Consider the following 18,420-nt stretch of genomic DNA (forward strand, 5'->3'; position numbering starts at 1 on the left):
TTACATTTTTATATTAACACATTAATATTAGAAATATATATTTATATCACTATTTTCTGATTTATTTTCCAGCGTTGTCCTAAGAATATTTCTATTTCACTTTTTTATTATTGTTAAATAAAAATAATATTTTAAATAAAAAGATAATAAAGCGTATAAGTGTATACAAATAGCAAAGAAATAATGAATCTGCATTACTAAAAACTGCATTCACAAATGTATGCCGTCTAAAAACGACACCCTCAAAATCAAGAGAAACATGCTACATTGTCTATTCCCCATGGCTAGGGTGAGGAAGCTGTTCCCGGATTGGATTTGCAGAGAAAGCAGTGAGAACCAGAACGTGTGACAAGCTTTACGGTGAGTAACGGATTATACTTTCAGTACTGCAAACTGAGCTGAATGACACCCAAAGAAACACCAGCAGCACTGAGCCACTTACTCTTAAACTGTCAGCTTATGTATTACTTCTATAATCCGTTGAAATTGACGTGCATTGAATACTTCCTCCCCTCCTCTTGTGCAATCAAAGCGAAGCCACACCATAGAAACATCACCTATACAGTGCTTTACATTGACAATCACAATCACAATCTGAATGTACCACCTGACATATAGATTTTATAGCGCAAAACAAGAGTTTGCTCCCATGCAAAAATATGAGAAACACTCCTTTTATGCATTATGCTTCAGTAAAAACTACTAAGAAACACCACACGGAAACTTCATTTTATGCATTTCAGCTACAAGCATCAAAATCCATCACAATCATGAAGATTTTAAATTAAAGTCAATGAGGAGCTGAACTCACCAGAGTCTCCGAGGCATTTTGAAGGTAACGTGCAGGTCTCTTCTAGTTAATGAGTCTCCAGTTCTCACCAACAGTTGAAATAATAGTCAGAACGAGAAGCACACACTGGCTACTGATTGCACAACCGTACTCTTAGGGTTTAGATGCACCACAAGTACAAAGCATTACACGTTATCATGAGCGAGAGAGAGAAAGAGAGAACGAGATAGAGGTGGGGAGGGGGGTTTGAAATCCTCCCAGACACCCTAGTAGCCCTGTCTGCTTTGTTCACTCATTTTGATTATGCGCCACACACACACACACACACACAAAGATATGTCAGCAGGTTTGGGGAAGAAGTAATAAATGGACTGATGCAACATACATTACACAAACCACCGTGAGCTTCTGAATAAGTCATAGACATCAAAGGTTGAATACTTTAATATTTAATATGCGACTCGAGACAATAAATCATGAGCAAAACTAACATCAAGACGCACACACACAATAAACACACATTGCTACACCAAAACCTTCTATCAGACAGCAGATCTGGCATGTCTGTCATGCACGTCAAGCGGTCTCAGACTTACTTCATGTGTCAAATACACTTACGGGTGTCTGTATTAATGTAACGTGACTGACAGGCATGTCAACACAAAGGTTCAAAAATAAGAAAAGAGAGCATTTCAACATTGAAAAAATGAAACAGTTTATCTTAGTCTTATATGATGTAATTTAAAAAAAAAGGAAATATTTTGGGGACAACACTGGAAAAAAACTAAAATATTATAAAAACAATCAATAGAAATGATGATGATAATAATAACAATTGTATTGCTTAATTATATTATTATTTATCAAAAATATGTCCCTTTTTATGTCTTTTTGTATATTTACATATTATTTATTTACAATAATAATAATAATGACAACAACAACAATAATTATTACTATTATTTTTTACAATTATTATTATTATGCCTTTTTATGATTTTTATTCACTGTAATATAGTACAATAATAATAATAATAATAATAATTGTTATTATTATTGTTGTAAGTAAAAATAACAAATATAAATAATGATGATGATAATGATGATGATAATAATAACAATAACAATGATAGTTTAATTATATTATTATTTATCTGAAAATATGTTCTTTTTATGTTCTTTTGTATATTTACATATTTTTATTTACTACAACAACAACAACGATAATAATAATAATAAGAAAAATAATTATTATATTTATCCAAAATTGTCTTTTTCATTTCCTTTTTGTATTTTATATTCAATGCATTATAGTAAAAAATAAATAAATAAACAATAATAATCATTATAATTATTATTATTATTGTTGTTGTAAATACAAATTAAAACATACAAAGGAGTAAACAAATACAAAAAATTTGCTCATTAAAAATTGTATTCTCAAAACGCATGCCATCAGAACAATACAACATGACTGACAGACCTGTCAGCATGGAGGTTCAAAAATACACATCTATTATCCCTTGAAGACATGCTTAAGGTGGTAAAAGCAACACTCTAATTATATTGACACTGCGTGTGACCTTCACATGTTGCCACACGTTACAATTCACTTGTCTAAGTTGCTGCAAATCGAAGCAAATGTAGCAAATGGCTTGTAAATAACTAGCTGATATCACACTCTGTTTAAGACCCATAAAACAACGCCTCAGCAAACAAGTCCTGTTTGGGTCTGTTTACTTAAGGCTGTGGTGTTTTGTGTTGGTTTTTCAACAGAATGCAATACATACTGGTTTTCTTGTTAGCTTAGCGTGCATTAATGCCACTTGCATACATGTAAACACAAACAGGCTAATGCATGTGGTCTGCGTTGCATAAGCACAAACTTCCCCATCTTGCCAGGTTTGATGTGTGAAACATATGTGCGTGTTTGCAAAGGCGCGAGCTCATCCACACCCTTCTAAGCAGGGCTGAACAGTGGGGGATTGGTTAGATGCAGAGATCCCACCTGCTACCCCTCCACCTGGTTGCTAGCATGATTGTAAACAAAAATGTCTGAACTGGGTCTCAAAGTCATCAGAATATGACCATACCATGTTTTCAGTGGTGGGATTCTTGTGTACAAGGTCCCTTAAATAGCTTCCTAAAAGACTCTGCAATCAACCACTTTCACTGGAAGCAGGGTTGCCAGGTTTTCACAACAAAAACCACCCAATTGCTATTCAAAACTAGCCCAATCGCATTCCACGGGGTAAAATACACGCTTTCATATACGTACACGAGTACGAGTTCCCCTCATAAAATTCACATTCCAGGGGCTAAATATCATGTTATTGGTGTCGTTTCAACCCGCGGACATGAAAAACAACCCGCAGCAACAGTGTTAAAGGGTTAGTTCACCCAAAAATTTTAATTCTGTCATTAATTACTCACCCTCATGTCGTTCCAAACCCGTAAGACCTTCGTTCATCATTGGAACACAAATTAAGATATTTTTGATTTTTGAATCTGAGAGCTCTCTGACCCTCCCATAGACAGCAAGGGTACTACCTCGATCAACGTCCAGAAACGTAGCAAGGACATCGGTAAAATAATCCATGTGACATCAGGGGTTCAACCTTAATATTACGAAGCTACGAGAATACTTTTTGTGTGCAAAAGAAAAAAATTTTTGTGTGCAAAAGAAAAAAAAAACGACTTTATTCAACAATTCGTAGAAGTAGAAGTTTGTGTGTGCAGCTGACACAGAACAACATACGCTGTTTGCGTTCAGTGGATACTCTCCAAATTGGCGCTAGGGTGACGAAGTGGCTAGGGAGGAGACGAGTTGTTGAATAAAGTATTTTTTTCTTTTTTCTTTTGCACACAAAAAGTATTCTCGTAGCTTCGTAATATTACGGTTGAACCCCTGATTAGTAGCAATTGGGCTGGTTTTGTTATGCAGACCTGGCAACCCTGATCTATAGCAAAATTAATACCCATTTTTTATACTGTACATAATAATATTGTAACGTCTAAATTCTCTTGAATTTCAAATAATTTATTATAATGAGTTTTAGTTAGTGTTTTAATTTTATTTATTTAGACATTTCTTTTTTTTTATTTTAATATTGGCTATTTATTGATTACCAGCCATAACATGAAAATATTATATATTATATAAAATGAATATCAGTGTATCCCTAATGTGAATAAAACTGTATAAACTTGTATAAACGGAACAACGGAATATTTTCCTGTTTGATTTGTATCCATTTTTCGTCAATAATATTCATAGTCTGATTTTCGTTGTTATTAATGATCTGATTCTTTAAATTATCATAATCACTAATTATAAACTCATGAAAGAAAGAATCATACCAAAACGTTCAGTTTTGTTTATATTTCGAAGCAACAGATTATAGTAGAACATACTAAAATTACATCACGAAGTTGTAGCAATTTGTGTCATTCTTCATTAAATTTTAAAAATGACTCCTTTAGGGCTTGCTAATTCAGATAAATTATATAATACCAGATGGTCTAGACATACATGGTCTACAGACATAAAGGACCCTAGTTTTCACCTTGACAGTGGGATTTCTAAAAATAGATATGTGGTCTACACCATCCTTCAAACACTTATGAACACAATGGAAATACTAATGACCCTCGCCTTTCATCAATTCACCTCAAAGCAAACCATGAATTGGTCCTGTAAAGGCCAATATCAGGCAGAACCGGATCATTTCCATGTGTATGATCTGCAGTCACGACCCTATTCAGGGTTATGCAGTGATACACGCAAACAGAGCGACACTTCTTTCCACTCTGATGCTCCGAGCACTTTACCAAACCACTTCATGAGAGCCTTTCAGGTTCTTCAAGCCCCGTTTGTTTGTTTGTTTGTGTGTGTATGTGTGTGAGGATAATGCTGGCGATGCATGTGCATGAATAATAAGCTAAACCCTGTGAATGAGTGGATGGATGGCAAGCAGGTGGAGGACGAATCTGAACATTTGGCAAGACAGGACAGATTAACCCTTTAATGCTGTTACCAATGAAGATTCAGCATAGCTCTTACTGGGGCAAATTGACCCTACATGACAAAATAGAAGGAAAATATTTAACTGATGAGAAGGAAAATATTTAACTTTGCCAATGGATGGATGAAAACTCAATGCTAACATCTGAACATACAAATGAAAATCTGATTAATTAGAATTACAACAAGTAAGGTTTTGAATATTTGTTCTAAAAATTATTATTTACTTATAGGGATGCATCTTATAACATGAAATTGGGCCACATTTTGATTCAATCTGATTAGATCAGTGGTTCTGCACCTTTTTTCACTCATAATAACGTCTCAGGTTACGTATGTAACCCTGGTTCCCTGAGAAGGAAACGAGACACTGCGTCCTCTAGGGGTCGCTATGGGGAACGCACGCCTTCAGTGTGACCGGTGTCTGCAGCATACATCTAAACACAATAATGCTATTGGCTGGCGACAGCCTATGACGTCATTACCGGCGCGACCACAGTATAAAAGGGCTCCAGGAGAACACATCATCCGCTTCTTTGTCTGAAGCTTACGTCCGAAGCATGGCGAGGAGACTAGAGGACGCAGTGTCTCGTTCCCTTCTCAGGGAACCAGGGTTAAATACGTAACCTGAGACGTTCCCTTCCGAGGGAACTTTGAACTGCGTCCTCTAGGGGTCGCTATGGGGAACGGTATACCCACACTGCCATGCTGAGTAGAGTGCATGCCAATACTAAGGCGAGCACTAAGTACCAACTCAATCAAGTCAGAGGAGCTGCCCCTAGGACATTTTTGACGGCTATTAGCGATATGACCCCCTACGGCCAAAGGCCCAAGCTGTGCACCAAAAAACTTACCTGTAAGGGCTGGCTTATAAAAAGCCCGAGCCCAGGGCAAAGCTCAAGCCTTGGAATCATAAAAAAAGATTCCTTTAAGGCAGTGGTCACCAACCTTTTTAGGCCCAAGATCCCTGACCTCGTCCTTTATGAATGACAAGATCTACCTATTGAAGAATTGATAGAAAAAGACATCCCAGATTGTACTTCAAATTTTAGGCCTTTTACTTAGTATTTTAATTAGTGATGCGCCGATCATAGCTGATTCAGAATTCAGATTTTCTTTTCTTTCTTTCTTTTTTTTTTTTTTACTAGCAAATTGGATTCTGATACTGATACTGATTTTTAAGCAAATTACTAAAATATTATAAAAACAATCAATAGAAATGATGATGATAATAATAACAATTGTATTGCTTAATTATATTATTATTTATCAAAAATATGTCCCTTTTTATGTCTTTTTGTATATTTACATATTATTTATTTACAATAATAATAATAATGACAACAACAACAATAATTATTACTATTATTTTTTACAATTATTATTATTATGCCTTTTTATGATTTTTATTCACTGTAATATAGTACAATAATAATAATAATAATAATAATTGTTATTATTATTGTTGTAAGTAAAAATAACAAATATAAATAATGATGATGATAATGATGATGATAATAATAACAATAACAATGATAGTTTAATTATATTATTATTTATCTGAAAATATGTTCTTTTTATGTTCTTTTGTATATTTACATATTTTTATTTACTACAACAACAACAACGATAATAATAATAATAAGAAAAATAATTATTATATTTATCCAAAATTGTCTTTTTCATTTCCTTTTTGTATTTTATATTCAATGCATTATAGTAAAAAATAAATAAATAAACAATAATAATCATTATAATTATTATTATTATTGTTGTTGTAAATACAAATTAAAACATACAAAGGAGTAAACAAATACAAAAAATTTGCTCATTAAAAATTGTATTCTCAAAACGCATGCCATCAGAACAATACAACATGACTGACAGACCTGTCAGCATGGAGGTTCAAAAATACACATCTATTATCCCTTGAAGACATGCTTAAGGTGGTAAAAGCAACACTCTAATTATATTGACACTGCGTGTGACCTTCACATGTTGCCACACGTTACAATTCACTTGTCTAAGTTGCTGCAAATCGAAGCAAATGTAGCAAATGGCTTGTAAATAACTAGCTGATATCACACTCTGTTTAAGACCCATAAAACAACGCCTCAGCAAACAAGTCCTGTTTGGGTCTGTTTACTTAAGGCTGTGGTGTTTTGTGTTGGTTTTTCAACAGAATGCAATACATACTGGTTTTCTTGTTAGCTTAGCGTGCATTAATGCCACTTGCATACATGTAAACACAAACAGGCTAATGCATGTGGTCTGCGTTGCATAAGCACAAACTTCCCCATCTTGCCAGGTTTGATGTGTGAAACATATGTGCGTGTTTGCAAAGGCGCGAGCTCATCCACACCCTTCTAAGCAGGGCTGAACAGTGGGGGATTGGTTAGATGCAGAGATCCCACCTGCTACCCCTCCACCTGGTTGCTAGCATGATTGTAAACAAAAATGTCTGAACTGGGTCTCAAAGTCATCAGAATATGACCATACCATGTTTTCAGTGGTGGGATTCTTGTGTACAAGGTCCCTTAAATAGCTTCCTAAAAGACTCTGCAATCAACCACTTTCACTGGAAGCAGGGTTGCCAGGTTTTCACAACAAAAACCACCCAATTGCTATTCAAAACTAGCCCAATCGCATTCCACGGGGTAAAATACACGCTTTCATATACGTACACGAGTACGAGTTCCCCTCATAAAATTCACATTCCAGGGGCTAAATATCATGTTATTGGTGTCGTTTCAACCCGCGGACATGAAAAACAACCCGCAGCAACAGTGTTAAAGGGTTAGTTCACCCAAAAATTTTAATTCTGTCATTAATTACTCACCCTCATGTCGTTCCAAACCCGTAAGACCTTCGTTCATCATTGGAACACAAATTAAGATATTTTTGATTTTTGAATCTGAGAGCTCTCTGACCCTCCCATAGACAGCAAGGGTACTACCTCGATCAACGTCCAGAAACGTAGCAAGGACATCGGTAAAATAATCCATGTGACATCAGGGGTTCAACCTTAATATTACGAAGCTACGAGAATACTTTTTGTGTGCAAAAGAAAAAAATTTTTGTGTGCAAAAGAAAAAAAAAACGACTTTATTCAACAATTCGTAGAAGTAGAAGTTTGTGTGTGCAGCTGACACAGAACAACATACGCTGTTTGCGTTCAGTGGATACTCTCCAAATTGGCGCTAGGGTGACGAAGTGGCTAGGGAGGAGACGAGTTGTTGAATAAAGTATTTTTTTCTTTTTTCTTTTGCACACAAAAAGTATTCTCGTAGCTTCGTAATATTACGGTTGAACCCCTGATTAGTAGCAATTGGGCTGGTTTTGTTATGCAGACCTGGCAACCCTGATCTATAGCAAAATTAATACCCATTTTTTATACTGTACATAATAATATTGTAACGTCTAAATTCTCTTGAATTTCAAATAATTTATTATAATGAGTTTTAGTTAGTGTTTTAATTTTATTTATTTAGACATTTCTTTTTTTTTATTTTAATATTGGCTATTTATTGATTACCAGCCATAACATGAAAATATTATATATTATATAAAATGAATATCAGTGTATCCCTAATGTGAATAAAACTGTATAAACTTGTATAAACGGAACAACGGAATATTTTCCTGTTTGATTTGTATCCATTTTTCGTCAATAATATTCATAGTCTGATTTTCGTTGTTATTAATGATCTGATTCTTTAAATTATCATAATCACTAATTATAAACTCATGAAAGAAAGAATCATACCAAAACGTTCAGTTTTGTTTATATTTCGAAGCAACAGATTATAGTAGAACATACTAAAATTACATCACGAAGTTGTAGCAATTTGTGTCATTCTTCATTAAATTTTAAAAATGACTCCTTTAGGGCTTGCTAATTCAGATAAATTATATAATACCAGATGGTCTAGACATACATGGTCTACAGACATAAAGGACCCTAGTTTTCACCTTGACAGTGGGATTTCTAAAAATAGATATGTGGTCTACACCATCCTTCAAACACTTATGAACACAATGGAAATACTAATGACCCTCGCCTTTCATCAATTCACCTCAAAGCAAACCATGAATTGGTCCTGTAAAGGCCAATATCAGGCAGAACCGGATCATTTCCATGTGTATGATCTGCAGTCACGACCCTATTCAGGGTTATGCAGTGATACACGCAAACAGAGCGACACTTCTTTCCACTCTGATGCTCCGAGCACTTTACCAAACCACTTCATGAGAGCCTTTCAGGTTCTTCAAGCCCCGTTTGTTTGTTTGTTTGTGTGTGTATGTGTGTGAGGATAATGCTGGCGATGCATGTGCATGAATAATAAGCTAAACCCTGTGAATGAGTGGATGGATGGCAAGCAGGTGGAGGACGAATCTGAACATTTGGCAAGACAGGACAGATTAACCCTTTAATGCTGTTACCAATGAAGATTCAGCATAGCTCTTACTGGGGCAAATTGACCCTACATGACAAAATAGAAGGAAAATATTTAACTGATGAGAAGGAAAATATTTAACTTTGCCAATGGATGGATGAAAACTCAATGCTAACATCTGAACATACAAATGAAAATCTGATTAATTAGAATTACAACAAGTAAGGTTTTGAATATTTGTTCTAAAAATTATTATTTACTTATAGGGATGCATCTTATAACATGAAATTGGGCCACATTTTGATTCAATCTGATTAGATCAGTGGTTCTGCACCTTTTTTCACTCATAATAACGTCTCAGGTTACGTATGTAACCCTGGTTCCCTGAGAAGGAAACGAGACACTGCGTCCTCTAGGGGTCGCTATGGGGAACGCACGCCTTCAGTGTGACCGGTGTCTGCAGCATACATCTAAACACAATAATGCTATTGGCTGGCGACAGCCTATGACGTCATTACCGGCGCGACCACAGTATAAAAGGGCTCCAGGAGAACACATCATCCGCTTCTTTGTCTGAAGCTTACGTCCGAAGCATGGCGAGGAGACTAGAGGACGCAGTGTCTCGTTCCCTTCTCAGGGAACCAGGGTTAAATACGTAACCTGAGACGTTCCCTTCCGAGGGAACTTTGAACTGCGTCCTCTAGGGGTCGCTATGGGGAACGGTATACCCACACTGCCATGCTGAGTAGAGTGCATGCCAATACTAAGGCGAGCACTAAGTACCAACTCAATCAAGTCAGAGGAGCTGCCCCTAGGACATTTTTGACGGCTATTAGCGATATGACCCCCTACGGCCAAAGGCCCAAGCTGTGCACCAAAAAACTTACCTGTAAGGGCTGGCTTATAAAAAGCCCGAGCCCAGGGCAAAGCTCAAGCCTTGGAATCATAAAAAAAGATTCCTTTAAGGCAGTGGTCACCAACCTTTTTAGGCCCAAGATCCCTGACCTCGTCCTTTATGAATGACAAGATCTACCTATTGAAGAATTGATAGAAAAAGACATCCCAGATTGTACTTCAAATTTTAGGCCTTTATTTTAATTAGTGATGCGCCGATCATAGCTGATTCAGAATTCAGATTTTCTTTTCTTTCTTTCTTTTTTTTTTTTTTACTAGCAAATTGGATTCTGATACTGATACTGATTTTTAAGCAAATTTATTTATTGGCTATTTGCTTTATAACAAACAAACTGGCTTTAAACAAAAATATCTAGCCATTTGAAATTAGAGGCAACCACTGCATTTTAATCACGATCTGCATGGGCAGTTGTTTTTGATTAGGTTAATTTCAGGATTTAAAACAAAAACAGAATGGTCTGACTTTAGGTGTTATTTATTTATTTGCTACATAAAACATCTGCACGAAACAAAAACAGCAGGTCTGAATGAGATGCACTCTCTGACAGCAGGTGGCGCCTATGAACAGGCTTTTTTTTCGGGATCTACTGGGACAGTGATAAAGATCTACCAGTCAGTCGCGATTGATGGGTTGGCGACCACTGCTTTAAGGGGATACAGCCAAGAACCAGGGCTGGCATAACCCATATCCTGGCCTGTAACACAGGGACTACCTCCCGCTCTGAGAATCATAAGATACCCAGGGGACTTAGTAGCAACTACAAAGTGTGTACACGGAGAGTGGGGCCCAAGGTAAAACCGGAGCCAGAGCCAACTCAGAGAAAGGGGACGAGGTCAGCATCGCGCCACCCTTACCCCAAAAGGGTTTTAAAAAAGGTGCACAAAGGCTAGCATGCACACCTGCCATGAATATGGACTAGAAAAAGTGCACAAAGAACTAGCGTGAGCACTTACCATAGGTATGGATTTAGAAATACTGTTATTAAAAGCCACAGCAACCACGGCGAGCCGGGATCTAACTGCTCAGAAGTAACAGGGCACTCTGCCTAGCGCTACCAAGCTCAACCTAATAGGAAGGCAGAAATGGCCTAACAACCTATAAAGCTAAACACAGAGCAGCACAGACATTTAGGAGAGAGCGGAGTGCTCAAAGAAACCCCTCGGGAAAAGGGGGGAGCACTACCAAGCTCAACCATACAGGTATCAACAGAGATAAATCAGAAGAGTGAAGCCCAGGTAAGGATTCACGGCCTAAATCAACTCAGAGAAAGGGGATGAAGTAGATCACGTCACACATACCATAAAGGATTTTAGAAAGGTGCGCAAAGGCCCAGCGTGCACTGCACACCTACCATGATTATGGAATTTCAAGAAGTGCACAGAGAGCTAGCATGTGCACTTATCTATAAAAGGAATCAGACCAGGCTCCAAAGTCGGAGAACTCACCAACCGATGTGGGAGCTCTGTTACTTATGGTAAAAACCCCCAGGAGCAAGATTCTCGACTCTCCGCAGAGAGAAGAAACAGACGTCCCATTCGGATTGTAATGACCCACCCGCAGAGAGGGGAGCACCATGCTCAGAACGCAGATAGAACTCCAATAGGGGGAGCTGCAGACTCCCACCATAGAAATAATTAACCAAGGAAGTCACAAAAAGGCTTTATTACTTGGTGTGATCATATGAGTAATTATGGGAGCAGCGCTCTCGGTCCTCAGGCAGAGGCAAGCCCTTAGGCTCAGCCAAAAAACCCCAGCTCAGGTCTAAAGAGGCCCCTCAAGGCGAGACCGAGCAACCCAGGGAGCACAACGGGGGACAGTGCCTCCAAAATAAGCTCAACCTGGGAGAGAAAAACCTCAAAGGCCTGCAGGTCCTGAGGTTGCAGTGTTTATACTGAGGACATGATTGATCAAGGAGGCTTCTTGAGGAAGCCTAATGACTCGGAGTCGGAGTCCAGTCAGCACGGGGTTTACAAGCCGTCAGGATCCTGCCAGTCAGCATAAGTGATGCATCCTCAGCGAGGCTCACTGGAAGAGAAAAGGAAATGCTTCCATCATGGGTCAAGCACCTGTCTCTCCCGGACCTTCAGTAGGTAGTTCTATGAGACATAGAAGCTAACCGGAACATCATTGGTCCAGCCGGTGACTGTAATGCCGGTTGCATGGAGGTTCTTAGCCTGATTAGGGCAGGAAAGGGTTAACAGGGGAATTGGGAGAGGAATACGAGGGTAGATGTAAATACCCTAAGAGGGAAGTCCGTCCTGGTCCAGACGAGAGTGATGGGAACGCCTCGTCTGGATCACCTCCCTCAGGTCTTGCCTCTGACCCTTCGACTAGACCTGCCCGCAGGCGGAGGAGAGGCGCGAGTCGCGACACTACCCTTCTGAACCTGTCTCTGGTCCTTAGACCAAGATGGGCCAGGACCCCTTTGTTCGGGCTGAGACCTGGGCCTTCGTGGAATGAAGGACTTAAAAGCAGCTGAGCGTGCCCTCGCCTCCTTAAACTTCTCGACAACGGTCTCGACGGAAGTGCCAAAAAGTTCAGAAGGAGAGACCGGCGCATCAAGGAGAAAGCCCCTCTCTTTCGTCCCGATGTCAGCCAGGTTCACCCAAAGATGTCTCTCCGTTACCACCATAGCCACCATAGATCTGCCTATGGCAGTGGAGGTCTTTTTGGTGGTACGGAGAGTGAGATCCGTAGTGCGGCGCAGCTCAGACACTTCCTCAGGGGAAAGACCCTGACCTTTATCCAGGTCTTTCAGAAGGTCAGCCTGGTAGGCTTGCAAAATTGCCATGGTATGCAATGAAGCCGCAGCCTGACCTGCTGCTGCATAAGCCTTGCCATTCAGACGAGGTGCCATTTGAAGGGCTCTGGATGGCAAGGAGGGAGCCCTAAGAGAGGATGTCTCTCCCATAGCGAGATAGCAGGCTAGCGTCTCTTCAATGGGAGGCACCCTCTCATATCAGCTCTCGCACATCCTCTCAACGTTGGCATAATTAGTCTGCTGAAACCTGTGGATGCGCGAAGAGAATGGATTTTTCCAAGTCTTCTCGATCTCCAAATGAAGATCAGGAAGAAATGGAAGGCTCACCTGGGCTGAAGGGTTATGGTCAGAAAGATAGCGCTCATCGAGCTGACCATGAGGCGCCACCTTCCTAGTCTGCTTCCACGTGGCGCATTCCATAACCTCAAGCAGCTCCTCATATGCAGGGCAGGAGGTTTGAGAGGACTCAGTCTCAACTTCCTCATCCATCTCTGACATCCCCTGCTCTTCCTGGCCGGGAGCCAGCAGAGCACTAGCCGGTGGATCGGATGGCATCAGAGAAATAACGTCATCCTCAAGCAACTCACTCTCGTCCATGACCGATGAATGAGAAAGGGAAAGCCCCTTCTTTAACCCATCGGCCAGGTCCAACTGAGAACCCCATGAGCTCAGCTTCCTCTGTGCCTCAGCAGCGGCTGGTCCTGTGCCCTGAGGAACCGATGGCTGACCCTCTTTCCTCGAAAAAAGGGCCAAACGAGAGCGGAGCTTCCTCATGGAAAAAAGCTCACAATGAACGCATGCTGCCCCCTCATGGACGTCACGAACACGCATGCTCTTCGCCCAAACATATGACGCAAAGGTCGTGTGTGTCATCGGGTGTCAAATAACGGATCCACACACCTCCTAAACGCCGTGCTAGTGCTTGCCATATTAGTAACAAACAGAAACTGCGTTCTTACCAGTATGCACTTCAAACAAAACAGTCTCTGAAGACGAAGAAGAGGATGACGTGTTCTCCTGGCGCACTTTTATACTGTTGTCGCACCGGTAATGACGTCATAGGCTGTCGCCAGCCAATAGCATTGTTGTGTTTAGATGTATGCTTCAGACACCGGTCACGCTGAAGGTGTTCCCCATAGCGACCCCTAGATGACGCAGTTCGAAGTTCCCTCGGAAGGGAACTATAATATACTATTAACAGAAATTAGGAGCATTAATACAGGTGAATAAATTTACCACAATTTATTTTGTGATACTAGAAGTCTGAAGAGCTGTATGTTCTTCAATTAAAACAACAAATATTGAGGGGAAAAATAGCATTTTAATTATCTTAGAATGTTTTAAAATGCTATTAATAATATAAATATTAATTAGATTAATGATATATAAATTTTTATATAATTAAAGTCATCCTGCCCCAAAAATATACTATATTAGTCAATAATAATAATATAATATAGTATTTTCTTCAAATCAAGGCAGTCACAGTCCTAACAGTTCAAACTGACAAATAAATTATGTATTTTTAATGAACAACTGAAAAGACTTATGAATCAGTCTAATGAGCCTGTTAATAATTAACATCTTAATTAACATCTGATTCACTCACTGAGCCACAAGGCATTACCTTTGGTCATATTCTGGACTCAAAAAGAACCAATAACTAATACTTTATAATGGTGGTCCTCGTGATAAAGTGTTTACCATATACATTTACATAAGAGTGAATGTAAAAAGGCCTAAAAAGAGGACAAAAAAGCTAAAAACCACCGTAAATGCTAAAAACCACATACAGATGATACTTTTCACACAGGAACTAAGCATTTTGCTCACACAAACCTATACACCCGGCACTGCCTGCAGTTTTCTTCTGAGCAACAGGCCTCTCATTTACCTCTTTTCATGAAATGCATAGATAAGAGGATACAGACTGTCAGGTTTTGTGGGAGATGGAGAGGAGAGAGGGGGTCTGCGGTGCAGACAGTACTCACCGGGCTCGAAGGGCGCTAATGGTAGACTTGTCAACCCTGCATTTGAAGAGAAAAGACAAGAAAGCATTTAGGATCAAGGAACAAACGTAGATGGCTGTAATTTGCTCGGTTTGACCCGTAAACTGAACTGGCAGGATGAAAGGAACAAAAGGGGTTAAAAAGGACATTTCTGTAATGTATCATCCCTGTATGATTTTGTTGTCGACATGGCTAGGTGAGCTTAATGCCCAATTAATGTTGACATGCAGAAAAGGTCACCCACCAGCACGGACTACCCACAATATCGCATCAAAACATAACAAGGTTGAGTCAGGCTGTGTGAAAGGGTGTGGCCGTTTATTTTTATTAAGCTTGTTTTTGATATTTCACACATTTATGTGTCACACACAGTTTCCTTTTATCAGCAGAGTGAAGGTATAGTGTTAAATGAGGACTTTTAATCTTTAAAGCATTTTTCGATTCACATGGACATCTCGGTTTTTGCATGATATGTACTGTCATATGATGTTTTTGTTGTAGTTAAAAGAATATCAAAACAAGTTAATTTTTTTTTATATAAACAAAAAAAAAATCACGTTAATTATTTTTAACACAAGTGATGCACTTACAATGACCAATCTGTAAACTTTCAAATACTCACTTATTTTAACAGTATCGGGCTGAGACCTGGGCCTTCGTGGAATGAAGGACTTAAAAGCAGCTGAGCGTGCCCTCGCCTCCTTAAACTTCTCGACAACGGTCTCGACGGAAGTGCCAAAAAGTTCAGAAGGAGAGACCGGCGCATCAAGGAGAAAGCCCCTCTCTTTCGTCCCGATGTCAGCCAGGTTCACCCAAAGATGTCTCTCCGTTACCACCATAGCCACCATAGATCTGCCTATGGCAGTGGAGGTCTTTTTGGTGGTACGGAGAGTGAGATCCGTAGTGCGGCGCAGCTCAGACACTTCCTCAGGGGAAAGACCCTGACCTTTATCCAGGTCTTTCAGAAGGTCAGCCTGGTAGGCTTGCAAAATTGCCATGGTATGCAATGAAGCCGCAGCCTGACCTGCTGCTGCATAAGCCTTGCCATTCAGACGAGGTGCCATTTGAAGGGCTCTGGATGGCAAGGAGGGAGCCCTAAGAGAGGATGTCTCTCCCATAGCGAGATAGCAGGCTAGCGTCTCTTCAATGGGAGGCACCCTCTCATATCAGCTCTCGCACATCCTCTCAACGTTGGCATAATTAGTCTGCTGAAACCTGTGGATGCGCGAAGAGAATGGATTTTTCCAAGTCTTCTCGATCTCCAAATGAAGATCAGGAAGAAATGGAAGGCTCACCTGGGCTGAAGGGTTATGGTCAGAAAGATAGCGCTCATCGAGCTGACCATGAGGCGCCACCTTCCTAGTCTGCTTCCACGTGGCGCATTCCATAACCTCAAGCAGCTCCTCATATGCAGGGCAGGAGGTTTGAGAGGGCTCAGTCTCAACTTCCTCGATTATATCTGACATCTCCTGCTCTTCCTGGCCAGGAGCCAGCAGAGCACTAGCCGCTGGATCAGATGACGTCAAAGAAATAACGTCATCCTCCAGCAGCTCACTCTCGTCCACGACCGCCGATCGAGAAAGGGAAAGCCCCTACTTTAATTCATCGGCCAGGTCCACCTGAGAACCCCATGAGCTCAGTTTCCTCCGTGCCTCAGCAGCGGCGGGTCCTGAGCCCTGAGGAACCGATGGCTGACCCTCTTTCCTCGAAAAAAGGGCCAAACGAGAGCGGAGCTTCCTCATGGAAAAAAGCTCACAATGAACGCATGCTGCCCCCTCATGGACGTCACGAACACGCATGCTCTTCGCCCAAACATATGACGCAAAGATCGTGTGTGTCATCGGGTGTCAAATAACGGATCCACACACCTCCTAAACGCCGTGCTAGTGCTTGCCATATTAGTAACAAACAGAACAGCATTCTTACCAGTATGCACTTTAAACAAACAGTCTCTGAAGACGAAGAAGAGGATGACGTGTTCTCCTGGCGCACTTTTATACTGTTGTCGCACCGGTAATGACGTCATAGGCTGTCGCCAGCCAATAGCATTGTTGTGTTTAGATGTATGCTTCAGACACCGGTCACGCTGAAGGTGTTCCCCATAGCGACCCCTAGATGACGCAGTTCGAAGTTCCCTCGGAAGGGAACTATAATATACTATTAACAGAAATTAGGAGCATTAATACAGGTGAATAAATTTACCACAATTTATTTTGTGATACTAGAAGTCTGAAGAGCTGTATGTTCTTCAATTAAAACAACAAATATTGAGGGGAAAAATAGCATTTTAATTATCTTAGAATGTTTTAAAATGCTATTAATAATATAAATATTAATTAGATTAATGATATATAAATTTTTATATAATTAAAGTCATCCTGCCCCAAAAATATACTATATTAGTCAATAATAATAATATAATATAGTATTTTCTTCAAATCAAGGCAGTCACAGTCCTAACAGTTCAAACTGACAAATAAATTATGTATTTTTAATGAACAACTGAAAAGACTTATGAATCAGTCTAATGAGCCTGTTAATAATTAACATCTTAATTAACATCTGATTCACTCACTGAGCCACAAGGCATTACCTTTGGTCATATTCTGGACTCAAAAAGAACCAATAACTAATACTTTATAATGGTGGTCCTCGTGATAAAGTGTTTACCATATACATTTACATAAGAGTGAATGTAAAAAGGCCTAAAAAGAGGACAAAAAAGCTAAAAACCACCGTAAATGCTAAAAACCACATACAGATGATACTTTTCACACAGGAACTAAGCATTTTGCTCACACAAACCTATACACCCGGCACTGCCTGCAGTTTTCTTCTGAGCAACAGGCCTCTCATTTACCTCTTTTCATGAAATGCATAGATAAGAGGATACAGACTGTCAGGTTTTGTGGGAGATGGAGAGGAGAGAGGGGGTCTGCGGTGCAGACAGTACTCACCGGGCTCGAAGGGCGCTAATGGTAGACTTGTCAACCCTGCATTTGAAGAGAAAAGACAAGAAAGCATTTAGGATCAAGGAACAAACGTAGATGGCTGTAATTTGCTCGGTTTGACCCGTAAACTGAACTGGCAGGATGAAAGGAACAAAAGGGGTTAAAAAGGACATTTCTGTAATGTATCATCCCTGTATGATTTTGTTGTCGACATGGCTAGGTGAGCTTAATGCCCAATTAATGTTGACATGCAGAAAAGGTCACCCACCAGCACGGACTACCCACAATATCGCATCAAAACATAACAAGGTTGAGTCAGGCTGTGTGAAAGGGTGTGGCCGTTTATTTTTATTAAGCTTGTTTTTGATATTTCACACATTTATGTGTCACACACAGTTTCCTTTTATCAGCAGAGTGAAGGTATAGTGTTAAATGAGGACTTTTAATCTTTAAAGCATTTTTCGATTCACATGGACATCTCGGTTTTTGCATGATATGTACTGTCATATGATGTTTTTGTTGTAGTTAAAAGAATATCAAAACAAGTTAATTTTTTTTTATATAAACAAAAA

At 39.7% G+C, this 18,420-nt stretch overlaps 1 protein-coding gene across 4 annotated transcripts in view; it reads right to left on the bottom strand.

Annotated features, from left to right (window-relative positions):
- LOC107590044 (rap1 GTPase-activating protein 2-like) overlaps positions 1-18,420 on the bottom strand; it is a 62,582-nt gene that overhangs the window by 39,339 nt on the left and 4,823 nt on the right. For 3 of the 4 annotated variants that reach the window (XM_016278648.1, XM_016278649.1, XM_016278647.1), the window contains exon 2: positions 17,855-17,890. In XM_016278648.1, coding sequence (XP_016134134.1) covers positions 17,855-17,890 — 36 coding nt within the window. Of the gene's footprint in view, positions 1-811; positions 991-17,854; positions 17,891-18,420 lie in introns of those variants that run through there. The other variant, XM_016278650.1, reaches the window with a different exon arrangement.

This window comes from Sinocyclocheilus grahami, unplaced genomic scaffold (assembly GCF_001515645.1).
Source record: "Sinocyclocheilus grahami isolate Dianchi unplaced genomic scaffold, SAMN03320097.WGS_v1.1 scaffold124.1, whole genome shotgun sequence".
NCBI classification, from domain to species: domain Eukaryota; kingdom Metazoa; phylum Chordata; class Actinopteri; order Cypriniformes; family Cyprinidae; genus Sinocyclocheilus; species Sinocyclocheilus grahami.